We start from the raw sequence: 26,326 nt of genomic DNA, 5'->3' as shown, positions 1-26,326 counted from the left end.
ATTAACACATTCCCTCTACACAACAATTGATCCAATTTATCATTTCGTGGAGCGCTAGTTCCGTTCTGGTCGATTTGTGAACCAGCCCCAGGTCGATGATTACGTCCGGGAGGTGCAGCAGCAGTAAACGAGAAACTAATTGCTAGAATGTATACTGTCAAATTGGGTGGTGTACGATTTAAAATATTTAGTTATGGTGCAAACAGATGATACAGGATTCTTTATTTTTTGTTGGTACACTCTGTTTCCCAAAATTCGCATCAGAGGAATCCCCAGTGATATGGTGTTGCTTGACTGACTGCCTAACTAGTGTTGTGAAATTTGTGTTAGTGTGTGTTCCCTGTGTACTCTTTGTGTATTGTGTGTCGGCTTCGTAACGAAATTTCGATAGTTGCCAAATTAAATAGTTTGTCAAATGTGTATGCACAACAAACCTTTCCCATCATCAACGCCCCAGAACACAGTGGGGTTGATGATTTGTTTCGCGCCATTTAAATGGGTCTATTTATCACCACCCTTCCCACCGTGCCCGTGTGTTTCTGACCTGTGCCGACGTACGCACAGATATCAGACAGATGGCCAAACCCATATCGAGTCCCTCTGGTCAGTGCATTATAGTGCAGTGTGAGTGTGGTGGTCCACTGTGACGTTCGTACCGTACGCCGTTTTGCATCGACAAATGAGAGTGGAATCAAATTTGGAATATTTAAATTGAAATTGAATTTAGCATGGGGTACGAGGCAAAATATTTATCCAGCAGATTCCATGTTCCGATCGTGTTTCGAGGAGGGATAGTGTCATTGGGAGACCCGTATGCTTTTACAGTGCCCTGTTGGTTCGAGAACGAGGATGGACGTTGAAAGGCTTCAGTCTAGATAACTTTGACTTTTTAAACGATTGATTTTTCTTAGCTTTAGAAATAATTGATCTTTGAACGTAACAGAATATTCCAAGTTCAAAATTTAAATAGGCAATTTTACAAATTATTCGATTATCTTGCGAAAAATCTCTTGAATGGGTTCATGCTAAAAACGTTAAACAAATTAGTTCTTTTCCCCAACATCACATCAGCACACATCAAACGACATGCATGCAGCGATCCCATACTCAATTTGTGTATCTCTATCATTGAGATAGATTGCAATTGCATCGTGGGACACTGGGCGCCTCCATTCACTGAACGTCACCAACCACCGGGCACCTCCATCCACTGATCATCACCATCCACTGGGCGCCTCCACTTTCGAAGTGGATTGCAACACCGGGCCCGTGTGCTTGTTTGCTGCGAGGCACTTTGGTGCTAAACAATTCAGTGATTTATATTTACATATTATTTGGGAGGATTTTCCAAATTTTCCAAACACTCTCGCACCTACCCGTTTCCCACCAGCACCAAACGTTTCACGATGGGGGTCGGCGGTGGAATCCACAATTGAGAATCCAGTTAAGTGGCTAACCATAGCCTGGGTTTGGGTATTGGATGGTGGTGCGTCGTGTTTGAAGCTCTCAGGTCCGGTGGGACGGACAGAATGCGAGTGAGGAGTCGTACGCTCGCAACATCATGAATCCCTAGAACGCATATGTTGGGAGCATTATAGGAATCGCAAACGCAGAGAACGGATCGCATCGGGTGGAATGTAAACGATTTATGCAATAGGCTTTGTTGATTGAACAGTGGAGGTCGGGAGGGAATCGAGGGTGGTGGAATGGTATATTTCGGTGTTAAACATTCAAACAAATACTGATAAAGCACCGAGTTTGTTAGGAGCTAGAACCGAATGGTGGGTGTGAGGCGTGGGATTGCAAGGGTGGAAGAAAATTTGCTATTAAAATAAATTTTTCACTTCATCTACCCATGGCCATACTCACCCTTGGGGAGGCAAGTGATTCTAAGCGCCGAATAGATCACGATTTTGTAGAGTGAGACAGAGCGGGGGAGATAAAGGAGGCAAGGGTGTTACGGCGGAAAATTAGAAAATTGTTTATTTATTCTATGTAGATTAGCTGGTGATTTGTGGTTTTTGTCGGATTTTAACAGATTTCTCACGATGGAATGAGATTATCATTTCCCTCGAAGCGAACGGCATGGGCCACGTGGTGAGCGGAGGGCGTGTGTTCGAGGGAGGAATTTAGAATTTATTATTATCGATAAATGGACCGTGCTATCGGGACGCCTGTTTTTCGCCGGGAAAGAAAAATATGCTCCAAGTATGTGACAATCGGGATATTAGGTGGAGATGTGTTCTGTTTCTGGCATGGAAACTATGTGACGCTGAGTTTTGGGTGATTTGATTTTTCGTGCATAATTTGGTTAAAAAATTAGGTGCTTTGGTGATAAAAATAAGCTTGTTTGGAATATTTCCAATGTTTGGCATAGGCAAGGCTATTGTTTTAATGTAGGGAGGGAAATTTAATTTAATTTTTCAAGAGGAGTAAAGCGAACAATTTCGCAGTACTGTGAACAACTATTGAAGCAGTGTTTTTCAGTTCTTAGGACATATTAAAAACCATATTTAAACTATAAAATCTATAAATATTAATACCTAAATTATATTTTATTGTTAACTTTATTAAATTCATTCAATTCCATGCTTAAAACACTAAGCAGTTTTGAACGTAACCACGATCTCAGCAATCAAATAAAGAACAAGGCTTTTCATTTTAGTCAAGTGAATGCTTCCAGTTAATGCACTGGATAGTTTGGGCCTTATTAAAAATAGTATTTGAATACACGTGATTTGCTTCAAAATTCAACACTATGTTATTTATTTAAGCAAGAAAAGCCATTTCCAACCCTATTTCATCGAGCAAATGCAAAGTCGATTTTGGGTACCGTGACCTACGTCTCCTCAGGTTCAGTTAGCTGCTCCATGTTGTTCATGATCAGTTAAAAAAAACCGTTTTCACATACCCATGCACAGGCATTTTCTCCCCAAAACAAAAACAACAACCCTCAGGTATGTACCAAATGGGTATCGCGAAAAACAACAATCGAACTTATTGTGCCCCGTCCCCGTCCAGAACCCACTAGGTCAGACCAGGCACGCACGGCTGTTATAAATATAATTTAATTTCTCACTATCGTCACTCACCGACCGACAACCTCCAAAACGTGGTGGCAGACCCATCTGGCAAAGGTAAAGCGAATTCCTTTCGATTTCAAAAAATGCCTCCATTTGGCGCGTTTGCCTTTTGCCGTGGGTTAAGAAGTGGGCCCCCCCCAATGTTTTGCACTGACCCAGTCAGCCAGCGTACCCAGAGACCTTCTTTGAGGTGCGTGCTATCCGCGCTTGCATTTGTTTATTTGTTTCGGGGCGTTAGTTTTACGATTTTTAATATGTTTCTGTGGGTGTGTGCTTGTTTTTTGTTTTTCACGAAACAAATCTTCGATTGAGCGGTTTCCGTGTTTTTGGGGATTTTGCATTTTGTTTTTTTTTTGTTTGGTTTAATGCACCGTGTGGATGTGCGTTTTTTGATTGAGCAAAACAATACTTGCATGCGTTACGGAACGTTCGGGGAAGGCGTTAAATCGAAGGCGCTCGATAAGATGCAAAAGGAAAGTTGAAAGCGAGGAGCGGTTATTTGGCAATATCCCAATCGGGTTTAAGCAGGGTATGGTTGAGGATTTGATCGATGTTGAGTGTATGGATATGTACAGGCACAAACAAGCACGCACTCACACACACACGCACACAGGCAAGCATTTTAATTCCAACACTGGGAAGCAGGATTTGGCAGTTGAAAATGTTGAAAAATAAAAGCAATAAAGTTCGGTAAGACAAGGCACGATATGGACATGCAATGGATCACAGACCAGAAATGGATCCTTTTTAGTTGCTTCAATCGCGTTCGAAACCGTACTGATTTAAGGGGGTAAGGACGGAATAATTTGATTGCTAAACGCACCGCTAGATGGCGGTACGATGGTGTCGGCCGGAAACGTAGCCAAACACCGACATGTGTTGACATATCAATGGCTATCAAAAAGGGGCACAGCGAAATATATGCCTGCTGAAGGCGTTGAGAGCTTCACGGATGTACAAACGAAATGCACACTATTCACCGGGGGACGACGCGGCTGTGTTGTGTGTTTGTGTGTCAATTCCGTGTCGTGTTGCGGGTCCGGGGCCAGAGTTGGGAGGAAAAACCTCACATCCACCGATGTCCCGATGGCGTCCCTGATGGCGATGGCCAACGACGTATGGCAGTTTTTTGCACATGCCACCCATATCTCGTGACCGGATGCAATGGTTGTGGGAGAAATGGTGGTTGGCAGGATGGAAACGGGCTAGCAAACGTCGAAAGGTGTATCGGCGAAAAAATGGCCACGTTGATTGGGGGTGCCAATAATAGGTGGGCATTATTTGTGGACGTTGTTGAATGGAGTCGATCGCTTAGACGGGGTAGTCGAGTGTGTGGGATAAAATTAGGAATTAAAGAAGAAGTGGTAGGAAGGCAAGGGGAAGCGGAGACAAGCATAACACACGTCCACCATCACCTGATTATTGTTTGCCATTGAAACACAAATCTAGCAAAACTCTGCGAATGGGGAAAGGGCGATTAATATTTAACAGTCAAAATGTGAGCCCCGATAGAAATAAGTCATAGAATCGCCGGAAAAATGGGTCAGCCGTGTGGTTATGTGACACCAAATCATTATCACATGTAAAGGAATTGCATGGTGGAACAAAAACCGAAATTGAGTTTTGCCTGTTTTATGGTCGGTTAAACTCAATACATTGACGATATGACAACCTCGCATTGCTCCAAGCGGACTACACTTAACAGCAGCTGTTGATAGATGTTGGCTTTGCGAAACACCAACGCCAGACATGTCGAACTGATGTCGACGTGGCCACGTGGGCCATACAGTTGGGCACATTGATTGAAACCTGTATGATAGCAAGTCCGACAACCAGTCCGCCACCGATCGTAGTTGACTTGCGCTCGGTTTGGCTAAAACATGCGTCACACATTTGCACATTTCGTGGTTGAACATGTGGTGTGGAAATGTGAGATGCGCTGATGTGAGGAAGAAAAAAAAGCGCGGCCCACCGGGAGAGTGTTCAAATCGAACAGGGGAAAGTCAAACTTTTAATTTTTGTTTCCGTTCGTCCTTTTCCCTTGCATTGGGAGGTGCAGTTCGGTGATGTATGACACAGGATGTCCTCGGGTCGTACCGGTCTGGTTCGCGTTTCGCGAAACCGTCGATTTTGGTGCGTGACATATTGAGGACTTTGTGGACGAATGTGTGATGGTTCTTGAAGCGTCAAAGGAGAACGCTGGTAAAATGAAAGCAAGCTTTTAACTAGTGGCTCTGAAGTTTCTATAAAAACAAAGCATTTCAAAGTCCGTTTCCGTGATACTTCTTGAGTTATATGTGCCCCGGACCTGAATACTGCTCTGTGGGATGATATCATTTTCTTAATATAATATCTATAACGTTTTTTGAGTGATATTTGAGTTCTAATCTTTGTTTGGACCAAGACGCTACACGCACTATATAGCTTTGAGATACAACAAGTTATTATCCCTAGAGCTTGTGACCAAAGAAGACTCTGTTGTTTCTAACAAGAACTTTTGAAAGGGAATTGTGTTGTGTTCTTGACCCGCCTACGAATTAACTCCATTTACACTGGAGGCAGTTAATGTTGCAGGATTCCTATAAGAGCTCTTTTCGTTATCAGTTAATTTCAATTATTGAAGCATCAAAATAAGTTTTTTTGAACTTGTTGTTCGTAGTCTTAGTCCTTGTTCCTTTTCGTTTCTGGGACTATCTTGTTCTATTGGATTCCCTTATCTTATTCGTCAAGGAAGAATCATATTGTATAATAATTAATTTAAATTTCTTTCTAACAAACCGATTATTAAAGAAAGTATCATTATTTGTCCATCAAAATAGTTTCATCAAGGTCAGTTTTCCAAATTGCTACCAGGATACCCCATAAAAGCGTCAAAGGAAAAGCCACTTTCCCGATACAGATTTCCGTTCCCAAAATGTCACATTGCCCATAGAATACTTCTCACCAACATCAACAGCATCACGCAAGCAACTGATGTGACAAATTGACTGCCATTTATATTGTGCAATATTCGCCAAGGGACCGGTCCATCCGTCCAACAAGTAGCTCGATCTGGTGGCGTCCGTTGTCGTAGCTCCAGCCGTCTGATAAACGATTGCTCCCGCCTGTGGGTGAGTGGGTGTTGATAATACCGATAACGATGATGACCCTCGTCTAGGGTGAGAATGATGAGACTGTGTGCTGTTGTTTTGGTTCGTTTCCCATCATTTCCCAGCTTTCCCTAGACGTCTAACGCTCATACCCAACCTGTGCCAAAGGGTGCTAGACGGACGTACCCCGTACGCGAACAAAACACCAGATTGTGGGTGACAATTGATTACTGCCATTTCACTTTCTCTCCGCCTCTTCGCGTTAGGGACTGGCAGACGGAAGATGATGCTGCGAGATGCTACCAAACCCATCGCGTGCACGGATATGTTAATGGACCATATTGTTCCGTCGCTTACCGGCATAGTTTGCCGATGTTTTTCGTCGTCGGTTTCGACACACACATAGATCAAAAAAGTTTTTCAATAAAGCGCTGTTTCTTCAACCGTGTTTGAGCGGTGGCTGGTTCACCGGGCGAAAAAAGCCAATCACAGCACAAAAAGCTTTCCCCGATTCGATCGTACCTCGCTGTAATGTTATCCGTTGTACCATTCGAAAAAGTCGTGCCCACTGTATGACACATGTCTGTATTTATCGAAATGGGCTCATAATATCGCCGGCCGGAGTTCGGATTTTCGTTCTGGGCAGTTTGCAGTTACTTAAACTACCGGACAGTGGCGAGCTGCAAACGGAGCGAAATGTTTGGTGGAAAACAACGAAACGAAACTAAAATCCCACAACAAACGCGGCACGAAAATCCGGGCTGCGGCTGATAAATGATGGCCATTATTTGAGGGTACTTATTGCCAAGTGACATTTATCATACGAGCTCAGTGCATGAATCAAAATAGTTGTTGATAAATATTTATCATTGTCCCTTGTCCCTCACTCTCACTCTGTCTCTCTCTCTTCCTTAACTCCTCGAAGCACACGATCGTATGTGTGTGAGAGAATTTTTTGCTTTAAAGAAGGACACGACATTTGTGTCCACTCGGTGTCTCCTTGTTGGCATTATTTTCTCATGCTGCTTAACTGCTGCACGATACGTGCTTTTCCGATATTTTTTTTCCGCGTGCAAACAAGAAGAGCCCAGTGAAGAAAATGATGAGTTATGAAATAAAGCACAAGCAGATTATGTTGCTCGTCCAAATTGTTGCGTAATGGAGTGCACTTGGCTTTTTTTACGATTGCATTCGGTGGTTTGTTTTTTCGCTTTCCGTTTGAAGCATTCTTCTGAGCTGGCGTACAGATGGAGCGTTCTGATTCACCGTCTGTTTGATGGTAGGTGAAGTGCGTAGTAAGGTGGAGGTGGTGGTTGGTGAAGCGTTCTGTATTGTTTAACAACACAGTCACAATGGTTTGTAATGCTTATCTCTGATGCTGATGTACCTGCTGCTTAAGGGGACTTATTATTCGTACGTGCGCCGCCACGGTACGCAGTTCGGGGTAGTTGACGATGATGAGTAATGGTTGGTAACGGAATTTGGAGTTTAAGTAGGAGATAGTAGAGCTAAGAAGAGCAGAATATTTGTATTGTCTCTATAAGACAATGATGAAGTTCTCTTTAATAAGTGAGGTACAAACTGTGGTATTTTAAAAATAGTATCTTTTTTTCCTAATAATTTAATGAAATTTGGTCCTATTAGCTACCAAAAAAAGAATTTTGTTTAGCCATATAAAGCCTTAATTTTAGACGCAATACCTGGCGACCTTGGATACCCTCATTATACCAGTATCCTTTCACTCTATTCTACGCCTCAAGAATAAACTTTAATCACTTTAGACCACGGTCCAGTTATCTCTTCACCGTTTCTTCAGCACTTCAACGGGGTCCGACATAAATTTAGTGTTATGATACGATTCCGGGATACCATTGTGCGTTGACTTACTTATATTTGACACATTATGTTCCCTCAACACTGGTTATCGCCAAACCAGATAGTGGAATGCCTGGTGGATGGAATCCTCACTCTAAAAGAAAAAAAGCACCTGAATCTATTTAAACGCATCGTATGATTTATGTACACCGTGCGGTACACATTAAGAAAATGAGGCAATTTTTATATCGCTAATGTTGGCGCTAAAAAGTTATCTTTTAACTCACACATGCTCCTCCGAGTTCAAGGTGTTTGCTTCAATTACCAAATTTGTGTTATCTTGTTGTGGTGGGCAAATGAGGAGCAAATTAAAAAAAATCCAAAAGCAACAGCAAACTGGCCTCAAACATCCCGACACAGAAAACTAATCAAAATTAAATTAAACCTGAGCAACTTTTGCAACCTCGTCGGAATGATGAGCTTTATTTTTGAAGCAATCTATGTTTTTTTGTTTGTTAATTATTATACCCCACCCAGCCAATGCTAACCATCGCACGCGATGTGCCTCCAAAATCCTACCGAAACCGATTATCGGTGGTTCGTTTCTTTTAAATCATATCGGAAGTAGGTAAACCTGTCCTTCGGCACCTTCGGAGGGGGTATGCGAATGTGAGCCAGGCTCACCGGCAGAACCGGGAGAATGGTCAACGAGCGCATCGTTCTACTATCGTGTAACGCTGGTGGTACCTTGCGCTGGGGTTTTGGGATTTAAGCTAGATACACGCCACGATAAGACAGATAAGAGCTACGGAGCTGGGAAGCAACAAACACAGGGCCGCGATGGTAGCGGGATACGGGTTTATAGTACACGGTCGTTACGGTTGCTTACAGTTATGGAGGTTAGCTTAGAGGTTTTAGGTGTTTAAATTAGCTAATTTTTAAAAAGTCATTTAAGGACGATTACACAAAAGCTTGATAGTTATTCTTTTTAGGATATTACAGACATCCAAATTGATGTCTGCTCATTTCTGACAAATGTTTTGCACCACACTGTGTACATCCTCATCCACACGCCACTGTAATCGTAATCGGCTGATGCTCTGACTGACCGTGGTGGGGTCTCCAGAGCTGTAATCGGATTTTCGGCGTGCAGTGATTTTTGCGCTGTCGTCGCGTTTCGTTGCGGTCTTTTTGTATGCCTTTCCGTGTTCGCGATCTAGCCCTTTTGCCCTTTAGTGTATGAGTTCATTGTGAGTGTGCGGTTGCAAAGCAAAAGGGTCATCCACACGAACCCACGGGGTCGTCTGTTTGTGTTAAGTGTGGAAATGATAAACCGTAAATTAATTAGGTGAATGTGAGGACAATATTGGATTGGCTGATGAGAATAATCAAATTGCAATATAGATGCAAATTCAAATTGCGATTCTTGGTGACATTCGTTTGAAAATCTGTTTCAAAAACAACATTCAAATACCGCTAAAAAAAAACCTCGTCCGATACTCGGGACATAGTGAAGCAAACGTGTGCGAAGAAAGTTTTCTCCAATTGGGCAGATAAAACCAAGATTTAGTGTTGTTTTGGGCCACTTCTTTTGCCGTAAACCACAGCACTTTATGTGAGCCAATCGCTACATCGTTTGCGCAAAGAAAAAGTAGTGTGAAATCGATACAAAAAAAAAATCCCCTCGTAGTATGATGGGAACAAAAACCCATTCCCTTGGATCAGATTTTCACACCCAGCCGGCAAAAACCCGAAACCGATGCCATATGGTGTGAAACTGGTGCTGGTGTCTACTAGAGGTGGCATCGTAAACATAAAAACTGTCTCCACCCGTTAAATATGGGTAGGGTGCAAATGAATTCGATTTTCGTACCGAGTCAGCAGGCAACCGAAAAAAGGCCATCCTTTTCCATCGATAGAAGTCGAAAGTCAAACATGAGAATAAAACTGGTCGTGGATATGGTTTTTATTTTGCCTCCTTTTTTCCTGTGTGTTTGTCTATTGAACGAGAGGTTCGTTTTCAATGGCGCATTTGATTCACACAAGTCTCCCTCAGTGTTTGAGGGTGTGGAAAGCATAGTCGCTTGGTTTGCTTGTTGTTTTATCTGGACTTTTCCTGCCGATACAGTGCACCACTGTCCACGGATCGTAGAAGGCGTGTAAATAGAGTAATAAAATTTGAGCGCTAATAAAAATTGGAGAGTGAGAGAAATTGGGCGTAAGGTGGAAAATGCGAGGGACATGGATAAATAAAAAGAAATGGATGACCAAGAAACGACCGGGACACGAGCGGTCGAGTTCATCCTTATGATGAAAGTACAAGTGTGAGTGTGAGGTGATGATGAAGCTGATGGCGATGAAGCTCGTGGAGTTCACACTTATCATGTTGACTTGGGTTTACATCTCGCTTCTTAGCGATTACACCATGCGTTTCCTCGTTTAGTGATGGTGGTGGACCGTGAAAAATTATTGCTAGGAAGTTTATTTTGGAAAACTGGATTCAAATTTGGTTTTAAGAAGAAGGAAAAAATATTGTTTCTTCCTCTTTGAAAATTTTAATTGAACTTCAACAGTATCTCTTGATTTTTGGATGCGATAAATCACTAATGAGAACGCTTCATGGCGCGCGAGGGCCAAAAGCTTCGCTAAAAATAGGTTGAGAGCGAGCAAACGAGGCTTTTTATCGAGCTAAACCATACGGTGTGTGGTTATTTGGATTTTTTATTCCCCCCATCACTGGTGCATGTGTGTGAAAGTGTGTATTTTCTTTTACAACCTCACGTTACCATTTGGAAAATAAAATGACACCACACACAACACGGGGCGCCTTTTCGGAACGCTCGGGAAATTGCAGCCTGCAGTTTCCAGCAGCAGGTGTCTGAAGGAAAATCAAAGCCATTGAAAAATGGTAGTAAAAGCGCACTCCGTACGAGCTCGGAGCGGAACATAATAAAAATAAAGTCAAACAACAAATAAAACATAAAACTGCCGAGAGAAAGAGAGAGAGTGCGAGTGAAAGTATTAATAACAATAAACGGAAAACAGTAATAAATGCGAGTTACGATTTTAAGCAACTTTTGCGTTGAAAGGGGTTGATTGGTGCCATAATTTTCCACACAGGTTTCGTTGGGGAAAACGCACACCCATCATCAATAAAAAGGACAGAAAAAGTTGGCTGAAATAAGCTAAGGATCATCATCTGGTTTTTCGCCACTGGCCAATGTTTTTTTCCTTCTCGATATTTGCGAGTGATTTTGCGTACGGTGGAAAGAAAATAAACCAACATCTTGCGTAAATGAAATAAAACGTAATTTTACGCAAACAAAAATATTAAAGACCATTACGTGACAACGGCGAAGGGGAACACCGGTTGTGCACTTTGACTTAGATACGAAACGAGAAAAAAAAATAGAAGAAAATCAGAAAACATATTTTATCGGGCCCGTTATAAGCGCGATTCGCTCACGTGTATATCGAATTGGTCAGCCGAACGTTGATTATAAATTTAAAACCAGTGATAAATTCGCACTGCAAGGGTTCGGGCTTTGTGGAGGCCTAATAAAAAAGGGTGTGAAGATTACTTTGGTGTTTTGGTGGCTCGGGGTGAGCCACGAACTTTGCCGGGACTCTGGTGGTGCGTGTCGTGCCCGTAATGAGATTGTATATGACTGCCGAGAGTTTAGATATTTATGAAAGTGACCAGGGAAAAAAGTTCGTGGTACGTGATGCTGGGGTTAATTTGAGTGTTTTTTTGGCGATTTGATGGTTTACGATTGGCAGTTCGGCATTTTGCTCGGTGCGAAATGGGATACGTTAGTGGATTTTTTAATTAAAAAGCTAATGTTTTTGCTTTTTAAGCTTGATCAGCGATTTATTAGAAACTAAATTTTTTATTGCAACCTTCTTTTTATGTTTCATTATTAATATGAATTCTTTAACGAGCCCATGCGTTTAGTGAATCCATTGCCCGGACACACGAGCGAAGCATAACACAATGGGCTGATAGCAATTGGCATTATCGTTGACACGAGTAGCACGTGGAAAAAATATGATTTCATTCGATTTTTGGAATCGCTCATTCATCCAGCATACTTCCCTCCCTTCCACCCTTCTTCCCGTTCCTTTAAACACTATGCTAGCTCAGTTATCGCAATCTCAGCACCATATATCATATTTCCTATCGGAATCGGAACGACCAGGCCCCAAGTGATGGAGTAGATTAGATTTAACCGGATTCGCAGCTCAAGTCAGCTCGTAGCTGAACATTATCTTATCCGGTTTATCGATGTCCACGTTTAGAAGTTAAAACCTTGAAACCATCATCTTGACAACCGGAGCTTGTTTGCGCCGTCTGCATCCAAACCGGCATTCAACCGAACGGCAAATGGCGACGTAAGTTCACGTGCGACGCCGGTCCTTTGCATGACTTGTAATTAAATATCCTGACCGATATAAGGTTACGGGAGTTCCGGGGGTTTGAATTGGCCGTTCCCCGGCAACACTGTGTAAAGCGTTTCGTGATCGATCCTTAGCCTTCTTTTGGTGAGGTGGTAGGAGTGGCTTGAAGCGTAAGCGAACGACCAACCAACGACACAACCCATTAGCACCGGTACTGGGAAACCCGGTGGCTAATGGAAACAGTAAAAGGAGCAAAACGAGAAACAAAACTAGTTTGAAAAAAAGGTAACCGACAGCAATTAAACGTACTTCCATTTTAGATTATGTTAGATTGAGCGATAAACGTTAAAACAATTATAAATCATCGACTGAGTGCAACGGCAGCGTGTGAGCAGTATCATAAGAGCGCTGATACAAGCGAGTGCAGTGAATCATTAGTGAGCAAGTGTGTAAGTGAACAGTTTGGGCTGCAATTAGTAGTTCGGAATTGATGATGAGTACGAAAAATAGTTAAAAAGTGTGACAACATCATCAAGAAAAAGTTAATATAAAAGTGTATAAACGTATCAACCCATAAGCATTGAAGGTGGCTTTCCGGCAAACGAAGAAAACAGGAGAGCTACATTTTCACTTAAAACCTTGTCACGCAAATTCGTTCGAAGAAGAAAGGCAGGCCCGTTCGGCCACTGTGCAAACGAACATCACGTGCGGCTTAGTGTCAAACGCGCGTGTCACGGTTCGGAATTGTGTCCACCAGTTTCCGGCTCCCGTGCGTCCCGTTTGACCGATTGGGTCGACATAATAACATAATTATTAGCACAGAGCGGGTGAACGAAAAAAAAACCCTCACACTCAGTCAACCTTAACTGCACTTTTAACATAATGATATTATCCGAAGACAATGTGAGGGTAATTTATGCGCGCGTGAAAGCAAATGGATGAACAGCGTCCATATTTATATTAATAACAATAGTAAAGTAATATTAATGATAATCGTGCTACATTATCCAATCGTGCGTGTGTGTGTGAGTGCGTACGTGACACTAATAGAAAAAAAGGACGTCTACTGCTTCCCTGCTGGCAGTGGGAACGTGCGGCAGAAGCAGCAACAACAACAAAAAATCCCATCCACCGCCCCGGGTAGTTTGAGTTGAGTGAATCATTAAAAAATGCTTGATTTATTGACCGGACTGGTTGTTGGGTGCGTAGAGGATTAATGTGCCACCTGGTGGTTAGCCGAGCTATTGAGCGGTTACGGAATTCAATTATGAGTTTGTTGTGAACATAAACGTGACAAGCTAACTACAAACTGCACCGTGACGCTGGCAGTGAGCACTTTAAAGCGAGCTACTTATAAGCTTAATTGAATGGCTTGAGCTAAAACGAAATAAAAATGAAGAATAAAATGCATTTTGTGGACAAATAAATACATTAACGTTGAAGCCTGAGCACGCATAAATCTGGTGGGCGAAAGTTGTACCTTCGACGGCGTACGTCAGCGTTGACATCTAACCATACGCCAACAACACCGTAAAACTGGACCACGCACCGGTTTCCATGATGGCCGGCTATCGGCATCTACCGCCGCATCACCAAGCCCGGCCCGGGATGTACCATCCACTGGCCGGGCACGGTATGCTCTATCCGCCGCAACCGGCCCACGGTGGTCCCACAATGGGCAGCCTGCAACAGCAACAGCAGCAGCAACAACAGCATCAGCAGCAACAAGCCGGTGCCCAAATGTCCTCCCATTCCCACCATCCACAGCAGCAACAGCAGCAACAGCAGCAGGGTGGCTCATCAGCTGGCCACCATCAACCACCGATACCTCCACCGTTACCTCCGATGCACACGATGCACCCGCAACAGTCGCAGGCGCATCATCCGGCCGCCGCACATGCACATCCGCCCCATCCGCACCATATGCTGACGCGGCACTACCTCGGCATGCATGCGGGCCATCCGCGGTTGCACGGCCTCAACATGACCTCCAGTATGCCACTGAATGCAAGTAAGTGATTGCGTGTAACGTGTGCGGATATTGAACAGTGGAAGAAAATCTGGAAAATCTGGATGACTCAATTTTAAGGTTCGAAGATCTGGATTAACCCTTTCCAAGTTATGCTTCAAGATTTTTTATTTAGTAAGATCTTCACCCGTTCGATTCAATATTTGTCGAGCTTATCCGATTTTCAATATTACAATTCTGGATAAGGTCCTGTCAGTTTCCTCCGGGATTATTTGTTCCGCAACTTCAGCATGTGCAGCTCATGTTCAGCTCTGCAATTCTTAGAAGAGAGTTTAAAATATCTAGCGATTTTTACTAGAAACTCTGGACATTCATAGAGTCTTGGATTTCCAGAAGATTCAGACGTTGTCTTCATAGAGTCTTGGATTACCAAAAGATCCTACTCAGGATGGAGTACTTAAAGAGATGACAAGAGTCAGAACCCTCAGCTCAGTTAGATACGACAAGAAAACCTATCCCAACAGCACGCGAGTCCGCAATTATAGCTGTGCAAATGTTTCAGTTCAAGTGCAGCCCAACCTTTGCCAACTGTTCGAACAAGTCAAACAATCAATTACATCTGATTGTTCCATAATCCTGGTTTTCACCAAACAGTCGAAGAAGTTCGCGTACCGAACGTTGAATAGTGAATGGGAGCAGCAGCGAAAAAAAAAACAGAGAAATAATAGAACGAATTGGTAAGGAAAGCGAAAGAACAAACAATCCGCACGTCGGAATATTAAAAGTAGTGGCCTCCCTGCTGTTGGAGGAAGTAGTTGGGGCGGGGAAAAAAAACTTTCCCATAGAAAAGTCCAAAGAAACGGAAAGTTGAACTCGTTTGGTTCGAGGAACTTTGGATCCAGGTTCCTTCCTGCCTGCGATGTTACCCGGGTACGTGTGTTTTCATTTATAACGAGCTACGGAGGTACTAAGCGGATCGGTTGTAAGTGAAAAGTCAACCGTCGGTTCCCGCTTTTTGTCCGCTTTCCTGATGCCGCTTTGGTACAGTTATGGTCGGTTCGATTTTCGGTTCACCCATCATAATCCTTGGCATCGTGCGAATGTGAGTTTTGTTGGTGGTAGGGAAAACTTAAATTTTTCACAATTCACTCAACAGTATGGGTGTGTGTGTGTGCGTTAGGATCAGTTTACATTTCTTCCTTTCGTTCCCGTTCTTGGGAAAAGTAAACTTTGTTGCATAACTGTGTTTTTCCTCCTACTTTGCTACACTGACTCGCATCAGTGGCACAGTTTTTTTTGGTTGTTCGCTCTAAAAAGGTGAGGATTGATGAAAAATAGCAATTTGTAAAGTAATGAATGCGAGTCAGACTCGGACAGTTAAATCAGCACGCCAAGGGGATTGGATTTTTTGTTCTTCAAAGTTTGGCCAATTTTTAGTTCGGTAACCGAATTTTCACCCAGCCGAGCGGGTTTAACTAGTTTGAGGATTATTTTTTCTGGCGTTGTTTTCAACTGACGTGAACTTATTTTGTTAGTGGAAAGAGTTAAAGTCAACCCGGTGTTTTTAACTTGTTGTTTGTGGCTGTAAGAAATTCTTAGTTTCTTGCGATTACTATGAAAAGTCTTGACGAATTGTTATAGTAATTTTCTCAAGTTCTGAAGCTGCTAAGCTCAGATACTCAATTATTGTTTTTTAAATACTTTTAGTTCTTTCTTTTGAACATATGAGAAAGCTCTCGTATGTGTTGGTAGTTTGCAGAGTGTTATATTAAAAACTTAACTCAATACTTCAACTTAAAGTTCTTTTGCTTAGAATAATCAAAAGTGGAAATCCATGTAGGACTTTTGATTGTACCCTGTACCGGATTTTTTCTCAGACGCTAGTCAAACCTATTCACTTCACACTGAATGTTTGATGAGCTGGGAATGTGAGGTTAATATAATGATAGTATTTGCCATTCAGTACGATCACAGTCGGCAGCTCCAGCCAAGCAGTGCAACTGCCAGCACTGATTTTCGTTTTCCCCTGTGTAGAACATAAAAGCGTTCCGTTACCAGTGTGCCCGGGTGTCTAACCTACCAACAGGGAGACGACCACCACCAGTCTCTGGGTTACATGCCTTACTGGCAGTTTGTAGCAGGCATCTAGGCATCCTGCACAAAATGAACGATCGTTCCGATTGCATTTATTCTTAGATTCAAAGTGCTGACCGTACCCGTGACACCGTGCACCTTCAGCAGCGTGCATGACGAAGAGTCATGAATGGCCGGAATTGGCCCGTTACTAACCCGTCGACACATATGCAACCAATAAATGTCACCGGTGTTTGAAAGTTGTGCTACTTCCGTTTATTCTTCCGTGCCGTGCTGTACCGAGGGTGTACCGTTGTCCTCCACAAGTAGTTTTCTTTATATGTGCTGTCTTTTTCTTCCACATGTACTTACCGTACCGCTTTCGATTTAAATAAGTATTAGTGCAGGGAGAAGCTTTGTCTGATGCCCTGGCACATCTAATCGATATTAAAAATCGTTCTCGTAAAGGAATGACATTCAAAGCTTGTGAAGAGATAAAGGCTTTAAACTTGGAGCCCGTTTACTCCTTTCGCTCAAATGCTCGCTTTCGGCTTTGCATTTCGCGCAAATGTAATCGATGTCTTAGTCGTCTCGGCTAGAAGCTGCCTCTCGGAAGCTTTCTCCCTGGTGACATATCGATTTGTTGGGGGATACTGTTGCTACCGTTGCTAACCTTCGCCAACGACCACGTCCTGGGCAAAGAATTCTGGTCAAACGGTACCCCAAGCCCACCCGTTATTTCTGGAACGTCTTTCCACCGGCCGTAAATATAAAAGTAAAAGCAATAAAACTACCGACACCGTAAGTAGGTTTATATTTTTGTGAAATACACCGCCACTTTCCGTTGAAGCACGTGGCGGGGGCCTTTTTTTGCTGGACTGACGCTCCATCCTACTCGATCAAGGGACGTCGCCTGTGCGGTCGTTAAACTGGGTTCTCAATGCTTTGGGAGGTGGCAGCTAACAGGCAAATTCGCTGTCAACAGGGCGTCTTGGTCGGAATCCACCAAGGTTTTATTTCGCAAGTGACACCTTTTCCACTTGGGATGCAATGTGCGCTTACGGGAAATGGACGCGGAAGAAGCAATATAAACGCTAAACGCGACTGCTTGAGCTGGAGATGAGAGAGAGCGTTAGATCAGCTAGAGCGTTGAAGTCACATTCGGGGAATGAAAGGAGAGTAGTTTGTGCTCCTTGTTGTTTTTCAAATTATAAAGTTGAAGAAAAAGACCAAAACCCAAAAGGGTTTTTAAATACACTAGAATATCTGTTATTTTTTATAGTTAACGCAGAACTCTCAGCAGACAGTATAGGAAATGTTGCAGTTATGTTTTTTTTTACGCTTACCACCAACAAACTCTCAACTCGTCAAGATAAGCGGTTCCCCACACATGATGGTGGTGCATCGCGATAAATCTCTACCTATAAACTCGTACATTTCCACAGGCACCATTACAAGCTTTCGGTTCTTTTTCTTTTATTTTGAAGTTGTATAGCTTTAAAAAGTGTCTGAGAAGCGCTAGTGGAAGATTCCTTTCAATATCATATCCTACTATTTTCGTTTTTGGGAAGCTACTGCCTTAGAGCGTGCCAGCGAATATATCCAGAAGCGAACCATAAGGTTTTTCCACCATTACCATTACACTCCCACGCTGAATGTGGAATGGGAGAAGCCGGTTTGGTTGCTAGTCGGGTCTGTAGTTTCATCTAGATAAAAAGTAATTAATTTCATAAATGTAATTTGTTAACAGTATGTTTCTGTCTGCTGATATGAACCGGTGGTCGGAAGGCCGGGAACCATCGGAAGAATGATGGCGAGGTAATTTTAGGGTTTTCTATTTGTGGATTTTCTCGATTTTCCGAGTCGGGATTGCTGTCTAGCTTAGAGCAAAAAATAGTAAATCAAGGTCTAATTTCAAATAATTATATACTTATTTCGATTCAAACTTGATTTGGGAGGTGATAAGGATACTTTGAGTAAAACATTTGAGAGTTTTTTTGTAGATTAATAAACTTTAATAAAAGTCGGGATAAAAATTACAAAAAATTAGTAAGTTAATACTGGATTTGAAGAATAGAGTACGAGTATAACTATAACAATGTTAAAGTAAAGTCTGAACCACACCAATGCAGAAGCTTCCTTTACCAGGTTTCCAGTCCATTTCAAGGTAAATGTTTAATTAAAACACTGCCTGGTCTCGCTGAAGAACGACCAAACGGTAATGGAAATAGTGGTCTGGTAGTTGGAAATAATTACATTAGGCAAATGTGTTACCCATTTACGCCGAGCAGCCGACAGACCAGAAATCGACCGGTGAAACCATAAGCTGGTAGGGGTGAAAAATGGCGGGCACATTGCATTCATTTGAACCATTCTTCCCCTGAAGCTAAGCTAAATGTGGCCAAACAGCAGAAGTTGAACTTGGGCCCACAGCTATCTTTAGCAGTTTTCTTTTCTCTTTCTACCATAATGAATGATCGATTAACCGTGTGTCTTACGTCGTTTTCCGGTCAAGAATTATGCTCTTAGGGCTTGTTTGATTCAGTTTTGATGCAAACTTTTCAGGAAAATAAAAATCATATGGAAAATGTTTATCAAACAATACCAAAAAGAAAAAAAGTGAATTTTTCAACCCTTGAAGGGAATTTGCCTTCGTAGCTCACCAAGTAACGAAGGATCTTGCGCCCCGAAACACGCGCCCGCTAAGCAAGCGGACGGTACGGAAAAGGTGGTTGGAATTGGAATTGCATAAATAAGACGTTTCGGAAAAATTGATGTGTGACTATTTACGTTCCTTCCAATTCCAAACCCCACACACCCCGTCAAGCCCGTTTCCGACAATTGAACGAATCTGGAATGGTCCGTGACACTGCAAGCGTGACACTGGCACTGGTTCATGCCCTCGCACTTGAGGGTAGCACCAAAAGGGAAGGAAAAAAATGAAGAAACAAGAAAGAAAAACCCAAACAAAAAAGGCCAGTCAAAGAACACGCTCTTACAGCTAAAGTGGCTGTGCATAATTTTTCCCCTTTTTACCCAAACCCGATAACATTCCCAGTCGGGGAATGTGTGTGTGTGTGGTTTTTCGTTGGGTGGCGTGTGCGTTCATGCTCAATCTCTCTCTCTCTCTCTCTCTCTCTCTCTCTCTTTCTCTCTCACCCATCTTCTAAACCCTTCAGCTTTGGTTAAGCATTTTTGAAGGCAAATTTTCCAATGATTGCATTACATGCTCGAGCTCGGTTCGTGCGACGATGTAACCCGCTGCTTTCATGCATTATTGTGATTCTTGCTTGTACCTTCTTAACAAAAGTGCCATGCAAATAGTTGAACGATGAGTGAACAATGTTTTGACGGAGAACTGAAACATGGAACATATCGTGAAGGGGAAAAAAAACATAGAAATCGGAAAATAGGATGGCTCAACGCAAACTTTTTGGCAGAAGCGTCTTCAGCCGTTCACTTTCTTTGCTCGATTTTCATTCAATTCTTTTCAGTCAATTTTTTCACCCTTCATTTTCATTCATGAAATGTAATTTATTCAATATTTTTGTTTTGGTCTGGTTTCTCTGTGCTGATTGTGGTGTCAAATTAGAATTGCCCTCGTATTGGATTGTGCTTATCGATTATGTGCTTGTTTGTCCCGAAGGCCAAAGAAAGATAGGTGGGTGGGATCGTACTGTTGTGCAAGTGCATATGCAACAATGTTTAGAGGATAGAACAATCAGAAAAACAATCAGTAACTACGTCAAAAGAAAGAAATTTTAACAAACAATCTGTATACCAATTTCTGCCATTGTAATTAAAGCCGTCAAACAATCATTAGTGTTCTATGTCATTTATTTCTCAAAATTTTATTATAAATTTAAAATTTATAGTAACATTCCAAACGAGCGGTTTAAATACCATTCTGAGGGCAGCAGGACGCATAGAAGAGTTCTTTTTTGTATCCCAAAACCGTAAAATAGACATAATACCTATTATCACCTAATTATTCTCCTGGGACGTTCTTCGCACCAATCCGTTGATGACCATAAATTTGTGACATTATTTATTGACCACAGATTTTCCATCAGTTTCTGTCGAGCTAGTGTCCGGGGACGTGACAGAATGAAGCTTGCTCCCTGTGACTATGTCGCACAAAATTTCACCATCGCTATGATTGAGTGACAATTTCCGTTGAAAAATATAGTTTCCGGATAAGCAAAGTCAACTGAAAAATAGCTGCCTGCGTGTAAATTATGTCTCTTCGTAAACGATTCTGGTAAGGGCCAGCAGCTCGTCTAACTAACTGGTCCCAGGTGTAGTGCCACCTGGAACATCTTTACACGTTGTAAACTGCAAGGTTCACTCGGGAAATGAGTTATCAGGAAAAGCTTCTTCATTATCAGAGTGACCAAGCTAGAGCAACCTCACCCAAAACCTGGGATCCGGTCCATTCCTTGTCCATTTACTGGTCAATATCAACACACCTAACGCACTCGGGTAACCTGGGCTACTATAAAATGAGTGTAAAATATACACACACACGGGTCAGTGGCACCAGCGATGGGCTTGGCCAGTCTGCCGTCTACCGAATCAAGTGACGACGTGCCTTGATAGCTTAATAAATCATAATCGGTAACAATAAAATTGATGTCGAAGCTGGTGTTGAAAAGTTTCCAGCCAAACCGGCCGAACGTAAGACCAGCACTACGTCCGTTGTGTCCCGAACGTCGGAACGCAACGTCCGGAAGGAAGTAAATTTATGGACTAGAATCATGGACCTAGGCAGACACACGAATTCACCGATTCACGTGCAGGATACGAAGCACACGTAGGAGAAAAAAAATCATTAAAAACGAACACACGGCAACAACCCGGTTTCGAAGAGCAAATAAACAAACATTTACCAACATGGCACTCGGGTGCGTGTGTATGTGTGTCCACGCACGCATGGCCATGTTCTGGTTCGCCCAGGATCCGGACTCCCGCTCGTGTGGGTCAAGCTAGTGCTGCAAATAATGTGTGGTCGGTGTTCGCAGACTCGAGCCGGGACGGGCGCAAGGGATGAGTTATTAAAATGAATAGATGTAATCAGCATTGAATTATGAAAATGATTAATTTCCACTCGTTTGTGTGTGTGTGTGACCCACGCAACAGCACCACCGTTCGTTCGTGCACTGGCAGAACCAACATTGTCGCCACAGATTCGATGAATCGATGCACCGCTCCGACTCGTCCTTGGGATGGGGTTGGGTGTTTGGAATTTTTCGACACCCGGATTCAGGGAAATTGGGCCTGCTGTGTTGCACTTGTCCGCTCACAGCTAAAGTATGCTAGCGCTCTTTGCCGGTTGCATATACCGTGGTTGTGGCTCGCGCGTGTAGAATATTTATAACGAGAAAAAGCCAATTTATCGGAAAGCAATTCCGGAGGCTCGTTTGATTATTTATTTGCGTTTTAACCTTTACCGAAACTCCGGGTGCTGCATGTTTTGGGTGCTGTGGTAGAACGGCGGACCTGCACCACCCCTGATTGTGCTTCTGATTGCAACCGGTCGTTTCGATGTTGGGAAAGGAGAGAGAGAGAGAGAGAGAGAGAGCGAAGCAAGGTTCAAACTCCGTGTTGATACATTTTATTGAAGGTGTCACCTGCCGTTGCCTACGGAAAACCGGGAAGTTTGAACTGGTGTGCTGTTCTAATGGTTGCGCTCTATCGATGGATAATTTGAATCCAATCGAACGTGGAAAACCAATACGTACGGGCAAGTGAAAATAAAACTAAAGCCCCCTTGTTTTTCCTGTGCAGTATGCTTGTTGATGGAAGGATTTGATTTCGGGGTTTTGTTTTGTTTTGTACAACATTAAGTAACCTTATAGCGTTCTAGTACGTTGTTCTAAAAAAAGAGTACTCCAAACAGCACAGGTTTACGGGATGACAGAAAACCTCCTAGTGAAAAAGCGAGGCCTATTCTAGTCAGTTGGTTCCTGGTTCGCGGTCTGCGCGCTTCACCTCTACGGTGGTTAACCGTTGGTGTGATTTGAAAAATTATTGCCTAGGCTATAAATTAATCTCTGCTATCTAGTTGAGGCCGTTTTAGGTGATAAATTTGATTTGCTACACCTATGCGCAGCACTATCGAGGTGACTTTGGTTAGTACGCATGGTTTTTTTTGCTTCGAATATTTTTAAAATCTGCTGGAACCGGTTGAATATTTATATATATGCTAGTCGAAGGGAAAATCTACTTTGAATTTATTTTAGAATATTAAAACTGGAATAACCATAGAGATTTTAAAAGCTTTTCATATATTTTTCAAAAAATCGGACAGCTTTGAGGCTTGATTTTTTTTAAATATAAAGTAAATTCTATAAAGTTCAATAATTAGTTGAAAATTACATTCGTCAAATGACATTACAAGTCTCCGGCCCTGCATTTTTTTTAAGGATTGAAAATAGAATAAATATCTGAAAATAGAATAAAATGCACTTCAATATTCGAAGGAAATTCGGTAAACTTTTGGAATGATATCTTATTTTCTTTTATGATGCTTAAAATTTGAATAACGAGAATAATGTTCTTCAAATGACATAACGAATCCAATTAAACACGTTTCATTCTAACTACAATGTATCTTTTTTTTCTCTTTGCTTTCAGGTACGTGTCTCTGCCCCAGAACAACTCCCCGGGATGAGTATCTAAACAGTAGTAGTAGTAGTGCAAGTAGTAATCAATGTGCATGTTCAGCTCTTCCCCATTGTTGTGTGCCTGTTCGCGTGGGCCGAAGAGTAATAACACTCAATTTATGGCTATAAAAAATCGTGTAGGACACATCAAGCACTTGACAATCGAGTGCCACTTTCTGCTCAAGTGTCGCTCACTCGCTGTGCTGCATGCTAATTTGCACCATTTGCACGCACGAAAGCCAGGTGTGTGCTGAGCGTGTGCTTGTATGCGTGCGAATGGCATCCTCCAAACAAAAACGCTGGACAAATCCGGCCGAGGGATGACCCCATGACCAAACGGAACGTACGCCGAAGAGCGATTGTTAAATGACATGCAAATGAAAAGGAAAAATATGCTACCCCGTTATCCTTTAATGTCCTTTTTTTTTCGGAAGTGAACCGAGCCCACCCCCGGGTGCCACGACGACACATACGGTGCCAATAAATATGCTTCTTGGGCCTTGGTCCTTCGTCGGATCGGACTGTTACAGTGGTCAGAAAAACAGATAGGACACGTTGGGACACTAGGGGATGAGGAGCAAAAGGGTTTGAAGTTGAGATCTTTTTTTCCCTAGCAGTTTTTCTTTCCATTGTTTTATAACGCCATTGAAACCCCCCGGGTCGAACACATTTCTTCGGATGTTGGAAACACTTACGCCGCTTCCCCGTTGGGTGGGAAGAAAATTTGAAAATAAAAAATTCAAATCTGGTTCAAAGCAAATAGCCGAACGCATATTAGAACTGAGCAAAAGTGCCATGTTTTGTCGATGTCCAGGGCGCAGGGAGGGATAGGCTCGCTGGACGATGCACAATAATACCAGTCCGAGCTGTAAGGTCATCTACAAACAAACGATCTAAAGTGGACAGCGAAAAGCAAAACAAAAAACCAAGAGAACTGATACTGATTCCTAGTCCTCGCTCCACGCTTCGCTAAGTCCTGGTGCGTTGCTGGTCCGTGTGAAACAGCGGAAGTATGACCTTTTGAATAAATATTCAACTTCATGTGGAATACCGTCACCGGGGCTGGGTGACTTACAGTGAAGTGATCTGTTGTGTAGGGTCGGTATTCTTCCAAGCTGTGAAGGTGTGAACTCCTTCCCAAAGGCTGTCTTTTTTCTACGCCACCTTTTAACGAAAAGAGGACACTTTTCCCACCTCGTTACTACCAAGTGGTGGCCGAGGACACGGGACAGCGAACACTTTTCGATGGTGTAAACTTCACTTTCCGGTCAAGTCCCGGTTAGCTTAGCACCTTTGTTTATTTGCATTCGCGCACTTTGTATCCGTCCGAAATCCGAAAGATGCCTACCGGATGTTGAGGGTGGCTGCCAAACAACAGAACTCCCGACTCAACTGAACTCTGGAGCATAAAAGAACAGAACGAATGCCTCCATACGCTGTAAGCGATGACTGTTGACTGTTTTTGAACTAAGAATAGAGCAGGAGAAAAAAGAACACACTCAGTGGGACTATAAGAATGACCACGTTCCAGGAAGCCCTTTTTTCGGGGGTTTTCAGGGAGAATCTGCGCCAACCGTAGGGTCCCGCTGGAAAAGGGTTCACAGGAATAAAGAATGAACAAAATGTCGAATATCGAGGATATAAATTGGTGCTTTCTCCACCGGCCCGCGAAACCTCCGGTGAAGTCTAGCTGGACACAACGCACGCCTGGATGAGGGTCTCCAATCCACACCTCTTCTTCTTTTTCTCGGTGTGCATAGTTTACTGGCGCGCCGAAAGACTCGGTGTATTTGGTTTGGGACCGCGGCGAGCTGTGTTTTCGGGGGGAAACATTTTTGGTGGTTAATTTGCATACCGCTTTGACTACACTTACCGGTTTGGATTATTGCTTTCATTTTCGACTTTTCTTTCGGTAATCGTTTTTCTCGTTCATTCTCTGGTGGCGCTTCCGCTGTGGGTTTCCTTTTTTCTGACTTACAGTTTTTTTTCTTCTGCCATCGGTGGGAAATAAACGGTGAAAGAATGAATTATTTTCAACAAGTGGAGTTTATGCAAATGTAAATAGGAGGAAAATGTAAAGGAAAAATCCCTATCTTTAGGATAATTACAGTAGAAAAATAATTTGTTTAAAAAGTGTTAAAAAAGGCGGGGTAAAGTGTTTTTCTGTAAATTATGAAGATAGTAATTTGAAATATGAACAAATGAAATATTTTTCTAAGAACATGAATGAGTCCAGTGGTAAAGGCTTGTCTCGCAAAGAGGTAGATTAAAAATTCTCTAGATTTTCCTGTTGTTCCTTCAAACCACATTGACTAAATAAATAAATGCCACACGAAAACCTTGTGGTGGATTTATTTGCGAATAAATCAAAATAATTGGACCAACCGAGCTTCACGCAAGCTCCATCAACAGGACCCGAGGTCTGAGAGAAGCATTCCGGAAGTGATAGATATTTCAGCTCGCGGAAGGATGCAATTGAAATGGACAAGAACCGGGCCGTGCAAAAAAAAAGGAAAGGAGAATCAAAAATAAATTGAACATAAAACAGGAAGGAAGAAAACAAAGTCAGTAAATATCACGAATCGCGAAGAAGTAAAAAAAGGGCTAAGAAAATAAAACAAAACAAAGCCTTAAAACAATAAAACCGGAGAGGATGCATATCGATGGCACAACCATAGGCGAGCGCAACTAAAGTGAAGAAATTTATGGTTTCGTTTTCGGCGAGTTTGCCGTGGTCAAATAAGTGAATTCGGAAGGGACCGGAAGCACGGAAGCCCGAAATTGAAATTCTGTACTTACTGAGTTTTTTTTCGGTGTGTTTTCTGCCGTTTTTCGGGTGTGATATATTCGGGAGCTTCTGTTGCTATTGTGTGTGTGTGTGTGTTTTACTTTATTTTTCTCCATGTACTTAGAAAAGCATACTGCCCACAGGGACAGGTCTTTCAAATTACAGAATAATTGCATTTTACCAGTAGCGTCGTGTGTGGTGGCTAGCAAAGAGAAGCAACCAGTACACGGCAAGTGGTCGCGATTTGTCAGGACAGGAGGCAAAAAAACGAATAAAAAATGTAGTGGTCATTTTGGTGTCAGAAGGCCAAAAACTCCCAAAAAAGAAGAACTAACGCCAAATATTCTGGACCAGAGGACCTGCAACGATCCAGAAGCATTTGGTAAAGAACCCTGAAGAACCTACCTCGTGCGACGCCTAAAAGTGCCGAAAATTTTTGGCCAGTA

General features: G+C 42.6%; 1 protein-coding gene across 15 annotated transcripts in view; it reads left to right on the top strand.

The window, feature by feature from the left end:
- Nucleotides 1-26,326, top strand: part of LOC118511369 — a 183,343-nt gene that overhangs the window by 97,561 nt on the left and 59,456 nt on the right. The window contains exons 1-2 of one of the 15 annotated variants that reach the window (XM_036054360.1): nt 9,185-9,335; nt 12,706-14,396. The exons of 12 other annotated variants lie outside the window; for them this stretch is intronic. In XM_036054360.1, the coding sequence (XP_035910253.1) occupies nt 13,943-14,396 (454 nt within the window). In that variant the 5' untranslated portion in view covers nt 9,185-9,335; nt 12,706-13,942. Of the gene's footprint in view, nt 1-9,184; nt 9,336-12,705; nt 14,397-26,326 lie in introns of those variants that run through there. 2 more of the 15 variants (XM_036054362.1, XM_036054361.1) reach the window with 2 other exon arrangements.

Source organism: Anopheles stephensi, chromosome 3 (assembly GCF_013141755.1).
Source record: "Anopheles stephensi strain Indian chromosome 3, UCI_ANSTEP_V1.0, whole genome shotgun sequence".
In the NCBI taxonomy this organism is placed as follows: Eukaryota; Metazoa; Arthropoda; class Insecta; order Diptera; family Culicidae; genus Anopheles; species Anopheles stephensi.
This window is presented reverse-complemented; position numbering and strand designations above follow the sequence as displayed.